General features: G+C 35.7%; 1 protein-coding gene across 3 annotated transcripts in view; it reads left to right on the top strand.

Moving 5' to 3' along the window:
• The window catches only part of PRKG1 (protein kinase cGMP-dependent 1), a 1,343,496-nt gene that overhangs the window by 836,025 nt on the left and 484,709 nt on the right, over window positions 1-22,762 (top strand). For all 3 annotated transcript variants that reach the window (XM_074382507.1, XM_010333313.3, XM_074382508.1), the window contains one exon: window positions 16,764-16,869. In XM_074382507.1, coding sequence (XP_074238608.1) covers window positions 16,764-16,869 — 106 coding nt within the window. The remainder of the gene's footprint in view (window positions 1-16,763; window positions 16,870-22,762) is intronic.

The following is a 22,762-nucleotide window of genomic DNA, read 5'->3' as shown; positions in this document are numbered from 1 at the left end:
TTTTTTTTTTCTTGTAAATCTGTTTTAGTTCTTTGTAGATTCAGAATATAAGTCCTTTTCAGATGGGAAGATTGTAAAAATTTTGTCCCATTCTGTTGTTTGCCTATTCACTGTAATGATTGTTTCTTTTGCTGTGCAGAAGCTCTGGAGTTTAATTAGATCCCATTTGTCTATTTTGGCTTTTGTTGCCAATGCTTTTGGTGTTTAAGTCATGAAGTCCTTTATGCCTGTGTCTTGAATGGTTTTGCCTAGGTTTTCTTTTAGGGTTTTTATGGTATTAGGTCTTATGTTTAAGTATTTAATCCATCTGGAGTTAATTTTAGTTTAAGGTGTCAGGAAGGGGTGCAGTTTCTGCCTTCTGCACATGGCTAGCTGGTTTTCCAACACCATTTATTAAACAGTGAATACATTCCCCATTGCTTGTTTTTGTCTGGTTTGTCAAAGATCAGACGGTTGTAGATATGTGGCTTTGCCTCCGAGGCCTCTGTTTTGTTCCATTGGTCCATAGCTCTGTTTTGGTACCAGTACTGTGCTGTTTTGATTACTGTAGCCTTGTAGTATAGTTTGAAGTCAGGTAGTGTGATGCCTCCAGCTTTGTTCTTTTTGCTTAGAATTGACTTGGCTATGTGGTCTCTCTTTTGGTTCCATATAAAGTTTAAGGTGGTTTTTTTCCAGTTCTGTGAAGAGGGTCATAGGTAGCTTGATGGGGATAGGATTGTATCTGTAAATTACTTTCGGCAGTATGGCCATTTTCATGATAGTGATTCTTCCTAACCATGGGCATAGAATGTTTTTCCATCTGTTTGTGTCTTCTCTTACTTTGTTGAGCAGTGTTTTGTAGTTCTCCTTGAAGAGTTCCTTTACATCCTTTGTTAGTTGTATTCCTAGGTATTTGATTCTCTTTGTAGCAACTGTGAATGGCAGTTCATACTTGATTTGGCTGTCTTTAAGTCCTTTATTGGTGTATAGGAATGCTTGTGATTTTTGCACATGGAGTTTGTATCCTGAGATTTTGCTGAAGTTAATTATCAGTTTCAGGAGATTTTGGGCTGAGATGATAGGGTCTTCTAAATATATAATCATGTCCTCTGCAAATAGAGACAATTTGACTTCCTCCTTTCCTAACTGAATACCCTTTATTTCTTTTTCTTGCCTGATTGCTTTGGCTAGAACTTCCAGTACTATATTGAATAGGAGTGTTGAGAGAGGGCATCCTTGTCTAGTGCCTGATTTCAAAGGGAATGCTTCTAGGTTTTTCCCATTCAGTATGATGTTTGCTGTGGGTTTGTTGTAAATAGCTTTTATTATTTTGAGATACATTCTGTTGATACCCAGTATATTGAGAGTTTTTAGCATAAAGGCTGTTGAATTTTGTCAAAGGCCTTCTCTGCATCTATTGAGATAATCATGCAGTTTTTGTCTTTGGTTCTGTTTATGTGGTGAATTACGTTTATAGAGTCGCGTATGTTGAACCAGCCTTGCATCCCTGGGATGAAGCCTACTTGATCGTGATAGATTAGCTTTTTGATGTGCTGTGGAAATTGGTTTGCCAGTGTTTTATTGAAAATTTTTACATCTGTGTTCATCATGGATATTGGCCTGAAGTTTTCTTTTCTTGTTGAGTCTCTGCTGGGTTTTGGTATCAGGATGATGTTGGTGTCATAAAATGATTTGGGAAAGATTCCCTCTTTCTGGATTGTTTGGAATAGTTTCAGAAGGAGTGGTACCAGCTCCTCTTTGTATGTCTGGTAGAATTTGGTTGTGAACCCGTCTGGACCTGGGCCTTTTTTACTTGGTAGGCTATTAATTGCTACCTCAACTTCAGCCCTTGTTATTAGTCTATTCAGGGTTTCAACTTCTTCCTGGTTTAGGCTTGGGAAGGTGCAAGTGTCCAGGAATTTGTCCATTTCTTCCAGGTTTACTGGTTTATGTTCATAGAGCTGTTTGTAGTAATCTCTGATGGTGGTTCGTATTTTTGTGGAATCTGTGGTGATATCCCCTTTATCGTTTTTTATTGCACCTATTTGATTCTTCTTTCTTTTTTTTAAAATTAATCTGGCTAGTGGTCTGTTTATTTTATTGATCTTTTCAAAAAACCAGCTCCTGGATTTATTGATTTTTTTGAAGTGTTTTTTATCTCTATCTCCTTCAGTTCTGCTCTGATCTTAGTTATTTCTTGTCTTCTGCTACTTTTGAGTGTTTTTGATCTTGATCCTCTAGCTCTTTCAATTTTGATGATAGGATGTCAATTTAAGATCTTTCCTTGCTTCTCATGTGGGCATTTATTGCTATAAATTTTCCTCTAGCCACTGCTTTAAATGTGTCCCAGAGATTCTGGTATGTTGTGTCTTCGTTCTCATTGGTTTCAAAGAACATCTTTATTTCTGCCTTCATTTCGTTGTTTATCCAGTCAACATTAAAGAGTCAGTTGTTCAGTTTCCATGAAGTTGTGTAGTTATGAGTTAGTTTCTTTATCCTGAGTTCTAATTTGATTGCACTGTGGTCTGAGAGACTGTCGTTATGATTTTCATTCTTTGCATTTTCTGAGGAGTGATTTACTTCCAATTATGTGGTCAAAGTTAGAGTAGGTGTGAAGTGATGCTGAGAAGAATGTATATTCTGTGGATTTGGGGTGGAGAGTTATGCAAATGTCTATTAGGTTTGCTTGGTCTCGATCTGAGTTCAAGTCCTGGATATCCTTGTTAATTTTCTGTCACATTGATCTGTCTAATATTGACAGTGGGATGTTAAAGTTTCCCATTATTATTGTGTGGGAGTGTCAGTCTCTTTGTAGGTCATTAAGAACTTGCTTTATGTATCTAGGTGCTCCTGTATTGGGTGTGTATATATTTAGGATCGTTAGCTCTTCTTGTTGCATTGATCCTGTTACCATTATGTAATGTCCTTCTTTGTGTCTTTTGATCTTTGTTGGTTTAAAGTCTGTTTTATCAGAGGCTAGTATTGTAATTCCTGCTTTTTTTTTTTTCTCTTTGTTTGCTTGGTAAATCTTCCTGCGTCCCTTTATTTTGAGCGTATGTGTATCCTTGCATGTGAGATGGGTTTTCTGGATACAGCACATTGATTGATTTTGACTTTTTATCCAGTTTGCCAGTCTGTGTCTTTTGATTGGGGCATTTAGCCCATTTACATTTAAGGTTAATATTGTTATGTGTGGATTTGATTCTGCCATTTTTATGCTAGCTGGTTGTTTTGTCTATTGGTTGATGCAGTTTTTTCATTGTGTTGTTGCCCATTACCATTTGGTACCTTTTTGGAGTAGCTGGTATTTGTTGTTGCTTTCTGTGTTTAGTGCTTCTTTGAGGACCTCTTGTAAAGCAGGCCTGGTGGTGATGAAATCTCTGAGCAACTGCTTGTTCATAAAGGATTTTATTTCTCCTTCACTTATGAAACTTAGTTTGGCTGGATATGACATTCTAGGTTGAAAGTTCTTTTCTTTAAGGATATTGAATACTGGCCCCCACTCTCTTCTGGCTGTAGGGTTTCTGCCAAGAGATCTGCTGTGAGCCTGATGAGCTTCCCTTTGTGGGTAACCCAAACTTTCTTTCTGGCTGCCCTTAGCATTTTTTCCTTCATTTCAACCCTGGTTTAAATCTGACATTTATGTGCCTTGGGGTTACTCTTCTTGTGGAATACATTTGTGGTGTTCTCTGTATTTCCTGGACTTGAATATTGGCCTGCCTTGCTCGGTTGAGGATGTTCTCCTGAATAACATCCTGAAGAGTGTTTTGCAGCTTGGATTCATTCTCTCCGTCACATTCAGGTACACCTATTAAACGTATGTTAGGTCTTTTCACATAATCCCATATTTCTTGGAGGCTTTGTTCCTTTCTTTTTACTCTTTTTTCTCTCACTTTGCCTTCTTGTTTTATTTCATTGAGTTGATCTTCAACCTCTGATATCCTTTCTTCTGCTTGGTTGATTCGGCTATTGAAGCTTATGTATGCTTCCTGAAGTTCTTGTGTTGTGTTTTTTGGCTCCATCAATTCATTTTTATTCCTCTCTAAACTGTTTATTCTCATTAGAATTTCATCAAATCTTTTTTCAACATTCTTAGTTTTTTTTTGTGTTGGGTTAGAGTATGTTGTTTTAGCTTAGATAAGTTTGTTATTACCCACCTTCTGAAGCCTGTTTCTGTGAATTCATCAGACTTATTCTCCATTCAGCCTTGTTCCCTCGATGGTGAGGAGTTGGGATCCCAGGAGGAGGAGAAGTGTTCTGGTTTTGGGTGTTTTCATCCTTTTTGCACTGGTTTCTTCCCGTCTTTGTGGATTTATCTTCGTGTGGTCTTTGTTGTTGGTGACTTTCAGATGGGGTATCTGAGTGGATGTCCTTTCTGTCGATGTTGAAGTTATTATCTTTAATTTTTTTAAGTTTTCCTCTAACAGTCAGTCCCCTCTGCTATAGGACTGCTGGAGGTCCACTCCAGACCCTGCTTGCCTGGGGCTAACCTGCAGTGGCTGCAGAACAGTAAGGTTTGCTGCCAGTTTCTTCTTCTGTTATCTTTGTCCCAGAAGGATACCCTCCAGATGTCAGTCTGAACTCTCCTTTATGAGATATCTCTTTGGACATACGGGCGTTGGGCAGCTGCTTCAGGAGACAGTCTATCCCTTATAGGAGCTCAAGTGCTTAGCTGTGAGCCCCATTTTTCTGTTCAGAGCTGCTGGGCAGGTGTGTTTAAGTCTGCTGCAGTGGAACTCATAAATGCCTTTTTCTCCCAGCTGCTCTGTCCTGGGAAGCTGGGGCTTTAGTTATAAGTTCCTGATGTGCTACTGCCTGTTTTCAGGAATGCCATGCTCAGCAAGGAGGTATCCTAGTCACAGTCTGCCAGTGGGGGTGTTGGTGAGGTACCGTGGGCTCTGCCAAGCTGCTGTGTAAACTTCCTTGCAGTTTTGTTTATAGAGTTATAGTTAGAACTACCTTGGTAATGGCAGTCTGCCTCAGTAATGGCGGACTGTCTTTGTAGTTTCAGACTGCCTTGGTATTTGCATATTGCCTCAGTAATAGTGGACTGCCTTGGTAGTGGTGGACTGCCTCAGTAATGGAGGATGCCCTTCCTCCCACAGAGCTGGGTCATCCCTTATCCAGCTGTGCTTGCTGTGAAACTCTCAGTCCAGAGTGTTTCAGATTGATAGTCTTTGTGGGGGTGGGACTGGAGGAGCCAGATCACCTGGCTCCCTGTTTCAGCCCTCTTTTCTTTAGTTGAGTGGGTGACTCTGTCTCCCAGGTGTTGCAGGTGCCAGTTGAAATGGCACCTAGATTTGCGTGAGTTTTTGTGCAGAGACCCACTGTGCTGGCTGAAACAGCTGCTCTGGAGACTGATGGTGCTTTTCCGTCTGGGAATCTCTTCATCTGTGGGCTGTAAAAATTCATTTGGAAATGTGGTGATCACTCACCCTCTGTGTTTTCGCTGGGAACTGCAATCCAGAGCTGTTCCTATTCAGCCATCTTCCAATTTAACAAATTGAGAAAAAAAATGTGACCAGAATGAAAAATTTAAAGGAGAGATTGAATTTTTCTTTAAATCAAAGGAATCTTAGGTCTGAAAAATACAATGAATGAAATGGAAAGTGCAATGGAGAGCATCAGTACAGAACTGACAAAACAGAAGAATCTGTATGCCCAGACAGGTTATTAAAAAATATATAGTCAAAGAAAAAAATGATTAAAAAAAAAAAAGAAATCTTGTGAAATTTTTGGGATCATGTCAAAAGAGTGAATGTACAAGTCATAGGGGTTAAACAGAAATGAAAGATAAATAAAAAACAGCATATTTATAGAAATAATTGCAGAAAATTTTTCAAACCTAAAGAAAAAATATAAGTATCCAAATACAGGATTGTCAAAAGTCTCCAATCAAATACAAGCCAAATAAGACTACCCTAAGACATAATCAAACTGACAAAAATCAAAGACAAAGAAAGGAAAGCAGAAAAAGAATGAAGTAAATAACATATATAAGAATTCCAGTATGCCTGGCAGCAGACTTTCAGCAGAAATCTGTCAGGAGAGAATGGGATCATTCATTCAAAGTGCTGAATGAAAGAAATTATTAGATAAAATACATTTTTTATTTTGTTTTGAGATCGACTTCTACTCTGTTGTCCAGGCTGGAGTGTAGTAGCACAATCTCAGCTCACTGCAACCTCTGCCTCCTGTATTCAAGTGATTCTTCCGCCTTAGCCTCTTGAGTAGCTGGGATTACAGGCATGAGCCACTGTGTCTGGCTAATTTTTATATTTTTAGTAGAGATGGGGTTTTGCCATGTTGGGCAGGCTGGTCTCTAACCTCTGACCTCAGGTGATCCACCCTTCTTGGTCTCCCAAGGTGCTAGGATTACAGGCATGAGCCACCACAGTGCCTGGCCAATAAAGTACATTTTAAGTCAATAACTTTACAGAGAAACAAAGACTATCATTATATAATGATAATGGGATCAACATGCACCCAACATCAGAGCAGTTAAATATATAAACAAATGTTAATAACTCTGAAGAGAGAGATAAACTGTAGTAGAATAATAGTAGAGGACTTCAACACCCTGCCTCTAGTAATGGACAGATCATACAGACAGAAAATCAATAAATAAATCCAGATATAAAGTACAATCTAGATGAAATGAACCTAACTTAATTGTACAAATGTTCTATCTAACAGTTGTAGAATACACATACTTTTTGACTACACACAGAATACTCTTTAGGATAGATTATACGTTAGGCCACAAAATTAATTTTAACAAATTTTAGAGTATTGAAACCATGTCAACTATTTCTGACTACCATGGGATAAAAGCAGAAATTATTTTTCTACTGTAGTTATTAATATATATAGTGACTCTAATTATTAATATATTCTTGAAAAATGTCAAGAGAATGGATATGAAGTGTTTTTACTACAAAAATTATGACTATATGAGATACTGCAATTGTTAGTTAGATTTAATCATTCTACAATGTATGCATCCTCTAAATACATGTGGTACACAGTAAATATGTATAATTAAAAAAATTAAAATATTGAAAGTAAAACAAGAAACATATTAGTAAAACAGACTAGGCTTTGGAGTCAGAATGAACTAACTCTTTTAATTATTATACATGTGACCTGGGCAGTAACTTAGCTTTTCTGACACTTAATTTGCATCTTTATGGAAAGGAGATAAGAATATCTTATAGTATTAACATGTGTTAAGCAAACATAAAGTTTCATATTGTGTAGTAAATGTTAAATAAAGATAACCTAAATAATGATCATTATTATGAACATATTTGTACTAAAATTATTATCCACTTGGTACTTCTAGTATCTTTAACATGGGAAAGTCAGTTTAAATTTTAGAATCATTATGATGGTGAATTGTTTTCCAATAATTTTCAGAAGTCACTACTGGCCTTTACAGGTTACTTTTTACAAGGTATGAAGTCAAACAGAATTTAAGGAAAAGGCTATCTAATTTCTATCTCCTTTGCACTCACCTCATCCCTTTCAGTGTATGAATATTGTGACAAAATTATAATCAATGTAATTTTTCTTACTATTAAGTGTATAATAATGATTCTTATCTGCAGTGTCCAATTTTATGACCCATTCTTTAAATGTATGTCATTAAAAAGATAACTTTTCTAGTTAAGAAAGGCTAAAATATATCCTCCAAACTAGCTGTGAGGCATTTTGTGGAGTGGAGACATTGGTGTGCTCCAGATGCATAGTAAACAGCAAATGTCCTTTTCTAATTATGAAGCATTTGTCTCACAACATTCTGGCAGTTGGAATTTACCTTTAGGCTAACATATGCCTTAATAATGTTGGGAAGCTCTTATGGGCTTGATGGAGCCCCTCAAGGTCTCTCCGAAGGTTCTGATTCTGTCACACTAAGTATCTGAGTGATCACAGACTAGTCAAGCATCAGTAAAGTGGGAGTAGAATACAGCTTCTGGGATTCCTTGAGCATATATTAAAGTACCTTATGATATTCATTAAAACTGATATTTTTAAATGTTAAACATGAAATAGGAGAATAAGCTAATTTTATCTTTCCATGCCTTTCTTCTTGTACTAAGCCCTCAATTTCTAGTCTATTTAGAAAAAGTATGGATCAACAAACATATTAAATGAGACTGACCTACTATATGAGAATGTTCCCTGAAAAACATCATCTGTAAAAATAATTCTTTCAGGAATTCTTTTTTAGAAATATCAACTAATGTTCTGCTGCAGGAGAAAGATGTGCAGATACAACTAAAATCGAAAACCAGTTCTTTCCTAATAGAAATTATGACAGTCTTTGGTGATTTGCCAAAGAAGTACAAGAATATTTTATTTAGTTGAAATGTTTGACACACACAGAATTCAATTCAGAATATGTTTGATGAACTCTCATTTTGTTCTATTCCTGGGAACAAGAAAAAGTGGAAAGAAATGATTATCTGTTATGAGTATTGTTATTCCAGAGCAGCACTGACCAATAGAAATGTTCTGTGAGCAATATATATAATTTTATATTTTCCGGTGATAGCATTAAAAATTAAAGAGAAGCAAGTATATGAATTTTACTAGTAAATTTTAATTTTACCCAGTATACTCAAAATATTATTTTAACATGTAACAAATGTAAAATTATTCCTAAGTTATTTTACATACTTTTCTTATACCATTTTTTAAATCTTGTGTGTCACTTGCACATCTAATTTCACATTAGCCTTATTCCAAGTTCTCAATAGCATATATGGCAAATAGCTATTATGTTGGACAGTGCAGATTGAAACCTATCAAGGGCTAAGCTTGGTAAAAGTTTAGCCCAGAAGGGTCTGAAAAGGAAAAAAATGTTTAAAACATACTCTGCTGATTAATTTTCTGTGTCAACTCGGCTGGGCTAAGGTATATCCAGATAGCTGATAAAACATAATTTCTGGTGTATTTATTTGAGTGTTTCAGACAAGATCAGCAGTTGAATCAGCAGACTGAATAAAAAGATTCACTCTCACTAGTGTGATCAGGCATCATTCATTCTGCTGAAGGCCTGGTAGGGCAAAAAGGTAGAGGAAAGTCAAATTTGATTCTCTCTTCTTGACCTCCATAACTGCATAGCCAACTTCTTTCATAAATATCCACGTATATGTCTTTATAGCATGTGGTTCTGTTTCTCTGAGACTCTTGACTAAGACTGACTAACACAATTATCTTTGAGTTGGGTCTTGCAAGCATATGTGGGAGTTTAAGAAAACAAACAAGTAGAAAGTCATTCTAGGTTAAGGAACTATCATGAATAAAGGCATGGGATAAAACAAGCTTTAATCAGGCTTGAAGCTGGAGAAGAAAGACAAGGGGAATGCCAGCAGTGCCTGCTTATGGAATTTGAACACTGCCTTAAAACTTTAGGTATCTGAGTATTTTTTTAAATAAAATACTAATGTGAGAGTTATGAAAAGTAAAACAAAGCATGGAACACTATTTAGTTACTGAGCCAAGTAAATCTATCTGCTCATTTTTGCTTATTGTAAAATATATATTATTGTTTTATATATATAATGGTTAGCATAAATTTTACTGTATATATAAGAAAATATATAATAAATATGTCTTTATTATATTTATAATATATATTTATAATACATATTATAATTTATTATATCATTATATGTTATATATAAATATATATAACATAGATAAATATATATTTAATGATATATATAGTATTTGGATTTAATATTAAATATATTTTATTATTTAATTTTATAGATAATATATAATATGTAAGCATATATAAATAAAATACATATGTAATATATTTTTATTTTATATATAATCTAAAATGTATCATCCTAACCTTTCTGGAGTGTACAGTCAGTGGCATAAAGCACATTCACATTGTTGTGCGACCATCATTATTCATCTGCAGAACTTTTTCATCATTCTAAACTGAAACACTGAACTTATTAAAGAATAGCTCTTTATTTCCCTCCTCCTTCCCAGCCCCCGTAACTACAATTCTACTTTCTATCTCTGTGAATTTGACTATTCTAGGTCCTCATATCAGTAGAATCAGACAATATTTGTCTTTTTGTATGTGACTTATTTCACTTAGCATAATGTTCTTTGTTTATCTGTTATAGCATGTATCAGAATTTCATTTTTTTTTTACAAGCCTGAATACTATTTCATTGTATGTATATACCACATTTTGTTTACTCATTCATCCCTGAAGGACATCTGGCTAATTTCAACCTTCAGCTGTTGTAAATAATACTGCTGTGAATATTGATGTGCAAATATCTGTTTGTATTTCTGCTTTCAGTTATTTAAGGTATATACTCAGAAGTAAAATTTCTGAATTATATGGCGATCCCATATTTAATTTTTTCAGGAGCCACCATATCATTTTTCACAGTGGCTGCACCATTTTATATTTCTACCAGCAATGCACAAGTATTCCAGTTTATCCACATCATCTCCAACACTTATTATTTTATTTTTTATATGTGAAATAATAGCCATCCTAATGGGTGTGAAGTGCTATGTCATGGTGATTTTGATTTGCATTACCTTAATGTTTAGTGGTGTTGAACATTGTTTTATATCCTTATTGGCCATATGTATTTATCTTCTTGACTGACTTTGATAAAATAAAAAAAATTTTTCCCAAAACGTAAGATTTTCTTTGGCTGACACTTCATAATATTTGTGAAGTTTCATCTTGGCCTCCTAACATTCCCAAAGCTATCTGAGTATTAAGGTGTTTGTCCTATGACTTACAGCCTGATGCATTTATTTTTAGACTATAAATATCTATAGGACCATGTGATTTCAGAATGTTTTGAAGATGATTAGGCTTTTTTTATTATAACAAAAAAAATTTTTAAAGTGTTAGCAAATACTTTGAAGGTAACAGTTTTATATTTAGAATGTAGAAAGTAAAAGAGTTACAAGCTAATTTTACTCATTACAAGTCACTTAGGTTAGTTTTATAATGTGCATGGTTCTCACCCCTTAAAATGGGGTAATTTTGCTAATACAATGCTGCCTGCCTTTTGAATAGTATGAATGCAGTATTCATTATTCAACTATTTTATTTTCACTTATATATCTAGGCTAGAAAGTTGAGTATTAGGGTCAAATTTCCTCTACCTGACATGTTCTGTCTGTTTAAGATTCTTAATATCTTTCAAATTCATCTACCTCTCTAGCTTCATTGCTGTTACCAGGGTCCACCCATCTGAATAATTACAAGAACTGATAACTGATCTCTGTCTCTGTCTTGATTTCTATCTGTATCTCTGACTCCATCTCTGTTTCTACATCTATCTTTCTCCCCTGAGTCGCGTCCTCCTCCAGTGCACCGTTAGGTACTGCTAGCATAATCTTTCTGAAGTGAATCATCTGCTTTAAGCCCTTCTGTGTGACTCTCCTCACTGACCTCAGGATCAAGTCCTAACTCCACATCAAGGCACACAAGAGCCTTTGCCATCTAACCACTGGTGCTTTCCTTATCATTTTTGTCTCACCTCTGATTACCCCCTAGAATCTCAGCATCTCTGGACCACTTGGAGTTTCCTCCAAGGGACACCTTTTCTTCTTTATATATGTAACTAGATTCCTCATTTTGGAAAACACTTGTGGTGGTAGTGGTGGTGGTGGTAGGATAACCTCAAAAATATCTAGCAATCCCCTTGGCATACTTGATTCTGGAGCAAGACCTGTAAGGACACTATTGAGCTCAGTGTTAATCCTCAGTTACTGATCTGTGGGGATCCTAGGAGATACTGGGGGAAAGGCTGTCAGGGGACTCAGGGAAATGGCTGTTTACTAAATAGTATACAAGTATTTTGATGTTTTAGCAACAGACATGCCCCTAGGAACACAGACCAGCTAAGTACTACCCCTGCTCTTGCCACTCCCACTACCTCTTTTTCTGGCTTAATTTTTCCTCCAGAACTTGCTTAGAGCAGGGGCTCTTAATCTTTTATGTGGGTGTCATGGACCTATTTGTTAGTTTGGTGAAGCATGTCTATTCCTCTAAGAATAATACTTTTAAAGACATAAAATACATAGGATAACAAAAAAATTTATTTATATTGGAATACAGTGATAACATTTAATGGCGAATTGTGATATAATAACTTATTAAAACTAGGTTCTAGAGGCAGAGCTAGTAACTGCCATAATTTCACAGTAGTGATGAGTATAAATTGTATTTAAGATATCTGCAGCAAATATAGGAGGATATAAAAGTAGCTACTGTTTCTATTGGTAACAAATCACTACTGTGGTTTGTTGCTCACATTTCTATAATCATAGAAAGAAATGCTAAATATCAGTTATAAGGTAGTAAAAATTAAGGTGTTGTTTTTCTTTCTCAGGTTCAAAAATTTCTTGAGTTCTGTTGACAGATGTTTTGGAGCTCCATGGATGCCAGGTTTTTTATTTAGTTTGGTCTATTTTAACAAATACAGATGCTCCTCGACTTACAATGGGGTTATATCCTAATAAACCCAGCATAAGTTGAAAACATTGTAACTTGAAAATGCATTTAAACACTCAACCTACCAAACGTCATGCTTAGGTTAGCCTACCTTAAACATGCACCGAACACTTACATCAGCCTACAGTTGGGAAAAATCATGTAGCACAAAGCCTATTTTACAATAAAGTATTGAATGTCTCATGTAATTTATTGAGTACTGCAGTACAGTTTTTACTGAATGCGTATCACTTTCATACCATTGCAAAGTTGAAAATTTTTAAGTGGGACCACTGTAAATCGAGAACCATCTGTACCATGGACTGGATGGCTTAAAAAAACAGACATTTATTTCTCACAGTTCTAGAGGCTAGAAGACCAAGATCAGGGTATCAGAGAGGCTGGCTTCTTGCTGATGCTTCTATTCCTGGTTAGGTCCTCACATGGCCTTTTTTTTTTTTTTTTTTTTTTTCTGCTTGCATGCAGAGAAGGAGATCCTCTTTTTCTAAGGACACTAATTTCTTCATATGGCTTTACCCTCCTGATGTTATCTAAATCTGGTTTCCTCCCAAGACAACCACCTTCTAATACCATCACACTGGGGATAGGGCTTCAAGGTTTGAATTTTGGGAGGGCACAGACATTCCATCCATAACTTTGGGTGTAGCATCCTAGCTTAGATGATCCTTTTCTGCAAAGCCTTCTTTAATCATCTCTGCTCAGCTCCTCCCCATGGAAAGTATGCATTGCCTTTTTCGTGTATTCACAGCTCCAGAAACTTATTATCTCTTCATTTGTTTTTTCCTTATACTAGACCAAGAATCAGCAAGTATTTTCTGTAAAGGGCTAGATAGGAAATATTTTTGGCTTTGCAGTACATATGGCCTCTGTTGCAATTACTCAGTTCAGCCAGAGACAATATGTAAATGAATAGGCATGGCCGTGTTCCAGTAAGACTTTTATGGACACAGATTTATTTATGGACACCAAAATTTGTTTCATACAATTCTCATGTGTCACGAAATATGCTTCTTTTTAAGTTTTTCAGTGATTTAAAAATACAAAACCCATTCTTAGCCAGTAGACTCTACAAAAACAGACCATGGGCCAGATTTGGCATGGGTAATAGTTTGTCCACCTCTGTACTAGATCACAAGTTTCTTGAGGGCAGGGGCTGTGAGTTTGTTTTCTGTCCCTTAGATCTAGCACCAGTGTTTGCCATATTGGTATAAAATAAATATGAGCTGAATAAATATTTGAGTCTTTAAGTGCATTATACTTACATTTGCTTTCCCAATATTCTTCCAGAATGTGAATTGAACAACAGATGAATTCTTCAATAGGAGAACTGAAGCCAAATCCAGATTTGTGGTCTCTTAGTCTAGCACAATTTTATGGCTCCTTCCTCTGTAATCTTGGTTTCCCCTAAATGAAGGCCAACTGTTTCCTGTGTTGAAGTTGTTCTCAGTGCACTTAGAGGTCTCAGAGTAATGGGAGTTTATTTTCTACTGAGTGGGATGTGGGTTACCTTAACCTGAGAAAATGATTTCTGTTTCAGCAAAGAATTTTAGATATATACTTGAACAAAAAGGAAAATCCCTTCACAGCTCTGTCTCTGTTTCACACTCTTTAGACTTAAATGTCCAACAGTAATGATCATGAAAATCACAGGGATTTTATTTGTGAAATGCTTATTCCCTGCAGAGATTAACACATCACTTAAGATCAAAGGTAAATGAAGAGATATATTTTTGAATGGTCTCTGTAAGTTATGGAAGCAATAGATTTACACTTCAGCAGACTAGTTAAAAAGCAAGATGTTAATCACAACTCTAATATAACCATGTTTTTGATAATAAGGCAAGGTGATTATTAGTCATGCTTGTCCATCTGTAAAAAGCTGACTTGACTAATATATATGTTGGGCAAGGCTAAATATAAAAAAGGTTTTGCTATCATGCCCAAGGTCATGAACAAATTTGCAATTCCTTCAAGTCATGTTTATTGTCATGGAAAATATCTGAACTACAATTTTACCTAGAGACATTTTAATAGCCCATGTAAATAGGAACCAAAAAGTAAAATGAAATTATTGAATTCTGTCAATTTATTTTTAAAAGTCATTTTTTGACACATAGATAATGAAATTTGATATATTCAGTTTAGATATTTTAATGTAGCATCACACACTACCTATGCTTAAATTACTTTGTGGATTTTTTGCAGATGAACTTCATGTACATAAAGTTCATTAACAAATGTACCTAATGCCTACCAAATGAAATGCTGATTTCTAGTGGGGCAGCAGAGATTGTAAGAGATGAGACAGGGACTTTTCTCTAAAGGAATATATAAATTTATATAAGGAAACATGATACAGACCTAGGAGCGACATAACAATATTAATACATGCTAAGCACTAGGCAGAAGTACAGATAGAAAAAAGCAGCAATTCATAGGACAGGGGAGGGACCAGGTTCAATGCCTGGGCTTGAGGGGGAAACTCAGATTTAAAATGCTGCAGATAGCTTGTTTACAGTACACACATGTGCATGTGCATGCACTACCCCCAAACCATGCAGCAACACTGCAGAAATCTCAGCCATTTCAGTCTCTTTCCTTGGTAGAGTCCTGAGTTTATTTCCAGCTGTGCCCATGTTTATGTACTTTCCCTACTCAGTTACCCTTTGTCTACCTCTTTTGTAGCTCAACTCCTCCCATTTTTAAAGATCCCACTTCTTGTTATAACTCTTAGGAATCCTTTCCTGATTTTTCAGGTTCTTTGTGGCTATATCATCTAGTCTTGCTGTTTGTCCCAAGTAAAAGGGTATTGTGGAAAAAGCCTGGAGGCAGCAGATGAATTAGAATCTGGCAGAAGGATACCTGCACTACCTTTGTTTTTGATGAAGTGTCATTTGTAAAAAACATTTAGAATGGAGCCATGCACACACAAGTTCTGGATGCTTTGTTCTATTTCTACCTAAGTGAGCATGTTTTGTTTTTCTTTAATATAGAGTTGGCCAAGGGAGAAGTCAGTCATATTCTAGTTTTGTAGTTTAAATTTTGCAAGAAAAAAATAGGTACGATTTAAAGATAGGGTTTACTCTGGAGTACAGGATTCCTCTTATCTTCCTTTTCCTCTGTTTCTTTGTGTGTTACTACTTCTAGCTCCTCTCCACAAGGCACACACATGTCCTAATTCCTCTGATAACTTTTTTTTCCGTCCTTCAGTCCCAAATGTTAATCCATCGCATTCACTGGGCTTACTCTTGAGAACTGTGAAGCAGAGAGAATTGCATTCTTCTGTCATTTTATGTTTGGCTCAATTAACTATATTCTGGCCCTATTCAAAGATCTTCCTCAGATCACACACCCTCTAATACATACATTTTTTTTTTTTTTAGTGCATTTGCTAACTTAAAATATTTTCTGTCATGACAATATGAAAATGTATATGAATGTAAAGAGAAAAATCTCTCATATGCCATCATACCAATATAATCACCAAAAATTTTAATGTGCTCTTTGAAAACATAAGTTTATCATAATAGAATGTTCTGTTATATACTGTAACATTTGTCTTTTTCTTAAACTTCTCTTAGTCATGTGCTTAACAGATAAAATGATTGAGTTGTGGGATATTCAGCTTCAACATTTAATTATGCACTGTCAAAAGATGGTACATTAAGAGAAGAAATTAAAATTCAACAAACATGTCTAATAAAACTACCATGTGGCAACTTTGGGCACAGATTTTAATTTGTAAAACAAGCTTTGTGTGGAAATCATTGTGTAATGATTATTTCTATTATGTAAATTCTCCCCTAAGCCTGAAAAATGAAATTTTACCTCTACTTTTTATAATTAAAATATGGTCATATGAGTCATTAACACCATGCTGGGTAATTACCAGGCTCTATTATTACTTGTGAACCTCTTTTTTTCTTCACGCTATTTTCTTCATGTATAGCTTTGAATTTCTAAATACTTTCTGTGTGTGCTTATACACTGTCAACCCCTAAGAGACATAAGAGCAAGGGTAATAGGAATCCTTCTAGTAGATAATAATGCTAGTATGGAAAATTGCGAACTACATTTTGCCTGTAAACATACTGGACTTTTTAATGAAATAGGACAGAATCATGATATTTGCTTTAAATGTGTGTTAAAAGTTCATCATTTTCATACTTCTCATAAATAACTCATCTCATTTGCAGGATGTTGTTCACAGTTGAAATTCTCTAATTAATTTTTCCCTGTTTGTTTCTCTTTTATTTTTCTCCAGCTCTTGTAAATGTGAAGCTCTGGGCCATTGATCGACAATGTTTTCAAACAATAATGATGAGGACAGGACTCATCAAGCATACCGAGTATATGGAATTTTTAAAAAGGTAAGATGCTTTCTTTTCTCTTGTGAGACTGTTTGCTTTCCTTTTAGCCCTGTTATCTGAAATGCAGAACTCTAAAGACTTTGCCTTTCTCTCAATCATAATAGTCTACAAATCTGTGGAGATGTGATGTAAGACTTTGAACAAGTTTCTTTATATTTCTGGTGTCAGTTTACATGACAAATGGTTAAGTCAGAACTTCAGAGTTTCATCACATATATTCAGCCATTTTCTCATAGAAGTGAGCAACTCAGAGAAACAAATGTGCTTGAACAAAAAATGAATATTGAATTCATCTCCAACTATTTATTGGTTAATGTATTTATGACACCTCTTCTAAATAGACTCACAGTGTCAGGCTGAGTCATCTCTTGTGTGAGTTTCCATATGAAAAGTCAGATAATTAAGATGGAAGAGTTCTAAGAAATAGCTTATTATCCTTTAATCCTGAGCTTAATTTCCCAAATAAAATTCATTATATGCTATAGTTCTGAAATATCAAAAGCTTTTCTTTCCTTTATATTATATATTATCATGATAACTCAATATAGGATGGAAATTAGAATAGAAACCAGCTTTTTATTTCTTAGGAATACATTGATATTCACTGAAATGAATTTCTTTGTCTATAAGTTTATTCTAAAGAAAATATATTATCTTATAATTGAAAAGAATACTGACAGTTCTCATGACTTTTTAAAAAGCACTTATTTTTAAAATTTCCTTTGAAAACAGAACCATTATTAAATAGTAATACACACATTAGATGAGCCTGTAATGAGTATACTGCTAATTAAGATTTCTTTTTGATAACATATTTAACTTTTTTTTTTGGTTTTTGTTTTTGGCAAATAGATTGTTAAAATGAAGCTAAAAAGTCAAATTCACATTTTGTTTTAGTGATACGTTTTAGTAAGTATCTACTGAATTTTCCCAAGATGCAATTTTTGATATTCCTTACTTGAATATTTCTTGTGGTTCATTTATTTTTCTTTTGCTTCATCTTTTATACATTGTTTATTTCCATATAAGTCATTTTATATTCATGCTAAAGGATAATACAGTTCTAATTTGATGTCAAGTAATAATATATTGAAAAATTACTGTCAGCAGGGTACTGATTTTTTTTTCTCAATGTGATTGGATGAAACACTTAGAAGAGGTTGAAATTCAATATAGTTTTCAAGGAAATTAAATTATTCAGGTGTCTTCTATATTGGGTGAGATACATATGTATATATGTGTTACATATGTATCTGTACATATGTTGTGTGTATGTGTGTATATGATGAAAGATAGAGACAGAGAGAATGAATATTCATTTCAAGCCTTAAAGTTCAAGAGTTATTGATTTCTTCTGGTGCAGCTCTGATAAAGATCACAACTGGTAATCAATGAAAGGCTTACCTATAGAATACAGTCCATTATTCATCTCACAGACTTAAACGTTGGACACTTATGATGTTGATTTTAGCTTCCATAAGTTTGTTTTTCCAAGAAAATGGATTGAGTGCCAATGCTATCTGAAATGCATCTAACAACAACTCTTTCTAGCGGCACTATTTCAGGAGATGGAGGTGTCTCCCTCTGTGTGTGTGTACCTGTGTATGTGTTTATGTGTTCAAATTCAAATCTTAAGCAATAAAATTGGCTCTCCAAAGTAAGTGAACATTTTTTGTTGGTCAGAATAGAGCTAGCAGAGTTTAACTGGCTGAATATAAAAGAAGTGAATGCTGACTTGGATGTTACTTTCCATCTGGCTACTCCATAAAGCATCAAGTTCACATTGTTTGTGAACATAGGACTGGGCTTGGAGTCCAGAGAGGTGACACGATGACCATCATTGCCTGAGGCCAGCTTTAATCTTCCTAAATTACAACTGTGACCAACTATTTCTCTCTACAATTTTTTCAATGGCTCTCACAGTTCCTGTTGCATTATTTACAGCCTCATTAGCTGGACATTCAAGGCCCTCCTGAAGCCAAAACCAGCAAGATTTTTCAGCCTGGATTCTTCTCACTTCCTGCAAACCAAACAATTCCATGTACCCATGCCTTCCCTGTGCTTTTTCACAGCACACTCTTTCTCTTCCTGCCCCTCTCCTTCATCACTGTCAGTGTTTAAGTCCTTCTCTGCTTTTTGGATCCCACTATAAGCTGCCTTTCCACAGATACTTACTTCATTACACTGAGAAGTCACCTCTTCCCTCTTCTGGAGCTTCATCTCTGCCACTTGTTTTATTGTCTGCTTTGTTTTATTGTAATTTGACCACTAAATTTATTTCTACTTCTGGACTATAAGCTTTTTAGGACTAGGGTTATTTCTTAAATATCTTTGTATTCCTCTTTGGCACAAAACTTACCGCTTTGTAGATATATAGGCATTTTGTAGAACAGTGAGTACAGGGCCAAGTGCATAACTTCAGGACTCATTGCAGAATGAAAATGCAAAAAAAATGAAAATGGAAAAATCAATTTCTTTCAAAAATTGATTAAAAAAATTAAAGATGTTGACAGCACAGCATTAATCATGCATAGGGACCTTTTAAGTGCAGACTTCTGTACAAGACACATCCATGAAGCCATGTAGCAGTGGAAAGGGTACCATCCCTTTCTTCTCCATCATAAGGGTCATGGCTATAATGCCTATATAAAAAGAAAGGTTAACAGGAGAAGAGCATTATAGATGTATTTAATTAAACTTTTAGATGACATGGTAGCCTTCTGAATGAAATCCTAACAATACTAGGGAAAACTGCATATTTATTCTTAGGTTTAATCAAGAATGGGCAACCATAGAATTGTGATTGAACAAAAGGGGTGGGCTTTAATGTTAGTGGCCTCAGTGAGGAAACCTAGCAAGGCCTGTCCAGATTCTTCTTAGCTTCTCTGTGGTAGCATTTCTTCCTTCCATGTATGAGGTAGGACTCCTTTGGAATGAGAATCTTAATTTCTTTCTGACAGCTGTCACACAGAAAAACGGGAGAAGGTTAGAGTAATATTTTTAGGCTTTATGGATGGCTTTTGGGAAAAAGGAATCTGTCTCTATGATCTATGATCTGCTTTGGGGGAAGAGGAATTTTAGTCTATGGCTTGCCTCAGGGGAGAATGAGAAGCCAGAGACAGGAGGCGGGAGAATGAGAAGCCAGAGATAGGAGGCAGGAGAAGGTCAGAGAGAAAGGACTTCTGAGGCCTTCCCTTCTGGGTGTCTTTTTCTGAGCTCCCGGAGCTAAAAGAGTGAATAATATTCACCCCTCCTTCACCTTCCCAGGTTAGCTATTCTTGGCACCATTTGTTTCGCAAGGCTATTAGGAGATGGCGTAATAGCCCCAATGATAGATACTATCAGAAGACCAAAATTAATTAATTCTTTTACTATAACTTCAGAATTATTCTTATCTCCCTGTTTGTTGTTGGTTTTAAAATATTTGGTTGTCTCTCTTTTACATCATATAAAACTTCAAAGATTTTTTTATAGTCAAGTCAATCCATTTTTTATGACTTCAGCCAGGTGTAGTGGCTCATGCCTGTAATCCCAGCACCTTAAGAGGCTGAAGTGGGTAGATTATTTGAGCTCAGGAATTTGAAACCAGCTTGGTCAACATGGTGCAACCCCATCTCCACAAAAAAATAGAAAAATAGAAAAATTACCAGGTGTGGTGACATATGCCTGTGGTCCCAGCAACTCAGGAGGCTGAGGTGGAAGGATTGCTTGGGCTTGGTAAGTCAAAGCTGCAGTGAGCTGAAATCCCGCTGCTGCACTGCAGCCTGGGCAACAGAGAGAGACCCTGTCTCAAAAAACAAAAACAAAAATATGACTACATATATAGGAAGACTTACTTAACCTTATAAAAATATTGACTTTTAAAGCAATCTGTGAAGAGGGGGATTTTTTTTTCTATGTCTAAATAATATTTGCATCTAAATTTTTCTACTATAGATATCATATACTTTATACTTTGTGAACGAGTTAAAGGGGTAAAGCAATGGTGATGCTATCAGAAAAATGCAAACTCTAGCAAAGGATCATGCAAATTATCAGAATTCTTCTCGGTGGGGGTTTCTGTTGTACATCCCAGTGCCTTCCCAACTGAGGAATTTCAGGAGCTGCCACAGGCTAAAAGATGAGTGACCCTCTATCATTGCTTATCTTGTGATGCCACTGTTTCTCCTCATTTTTCTGAATAAGCACATAAGTTTCGAAGAGGAGAAATGGGACACACCAGGCATATAAATGCACTGCTAATAGGTAAGAGTTTTTCTTTATTGTCAAAGTTGGGTTTTATTTTTATTCCCTTATATTTACCCATTTTGTAATTCCCAGTCATGTGGATTGGCCCCTTCTTTGCTATTAGATGCCATATCAAACTGTGATTCTGGCTCTTTAATTCTATTTAGTCATTTCTCTTTTGTGCCCGTATTTCAGATTCCCTGATGTAAACACAGATGTTCCTATGCAGATCATAGGGGAGAAAAAAAAGGTATTCAAAGGACAGTGCTACTAAGCATGGCATGATTACTATAGGTCCAACCATGATTTTGCCAGTTGCCAGGATTTTCTGTTCTCTTTGGCTACTAAATAATACTGTTGTTTTTAAGACAGATTCTGAAAAATGAGCCAAATAACTGCCAGAGTTAATTTGTGTTGCTTTTCTCTGAGCATATTCTCTGTTGCTGCTGTTGGGAATGGTATTTATACCCAGAGGAGCACTAGTATGTAGCTGTGTAACCATTGGGGTGAAGTTGTAGGTGTGGTTGTGGGCCCCGATTTATATCACTTGCTCCTTTGACAAATCGGAGAGATGACAGGGGCTTTTTGGGATTTAAGCCTACACAGTAGATCCTGTTGACCCTCAGAAAATATTTGCTTTATCTACTTGGTAAGACAGATGTGTTCATGTCATCCTTCCTATATTAAACCTTTCCACATCTTCCCATCACTCCTAGCAGAAAGCCTACCTAGTTCTTACCATTGTCTTCCAAGCCCTTTCCTATAGGATATTCTGTGAAGATCTTGCCTGCCCTGGTACTGCTCACCTCCAGACTCATCTCACTCTTCATTTTCTTCTTTATTCTCTCATCTTCCCTTGTCCCAGTCACATGGTACTCTTTCATCTCCTTATATACCCCATTGCCCCTCTTAATAAAGATTATCCCAAGAGACTCCCCTCCCTTCAAATGGATATATTTCCTAGATGTGACGAGACATCAAGTTTATCTGCCATAGTGGAAAATAGAGTCTGATAGCTCTCAACACTCATAAATGTCTGATTTCCCTTCGTTGAGTTGAATGGGGCAATAATAGTATTCACCACTCAGCTTTGCATTATGTTTTAAATAAAAATAATTGTTAAGTTCAAGGACTTTGAAGATTTTTGGTGATAATTTGGTTCCCACTTGACTTTCCAACTGTTAAAGAACTTGAAAGTATTGTTCTATTTAAAAAGTATTGATCATATGGTTTGGCCTCTTCTAAGCAGAAGGGTAGATCTTTGCCAGGCACCCCTCGTTACTGGGAGGTACTTTGTAGCCAAAGTCCAAAACTGATGGCCCTCTATGGGGGCCTTGTAGCATCCATATACAAAGGATCAAGAGGATGGGTGAGCCCTTGGCAAGTCATAGTGCTGCTTTGATGATCCCTCTTTCTTCCATAATTTTCTTTCTAAAACTCCTGCTAGATTTTAGTGCTGTATAAAGCTTTTTTGTCTTCATTCCTAGACAATGAGCCCCAAGTCCACTTGTGCTTTCCCCTTGTTCTCTAAAACAGTAATACTTATATACACAACCAACATATTATTGAATAAGTATGTTACTTATTTATATATACATGTATAAGTAAGTGCTTTTCCCTTAGAAAAGTATGACCTCATTATTGAAACTTTATACTTTCATTTGAT

The sequence above is a fragment of the Saimiri boliviensis genome, chromosome 12 (genome assembly GCF_048565385.1).
Source record: "Saimiri boliviensis isolate mSaiBol1 chromosome 12, mSaiBol1.pri, whole genome shotgun sequence".
Classification (NCBI taxonomy): Eukaryota; Metazoa; Chordata; class Mammalia; order Primates; family Cebidae; genus Saimiri; species Saimiri boliviensis.
Note: the sequence above shows the minus strand (reverse complement) of the source record. Positions and strands in the feature narration are given on the sequence as shown.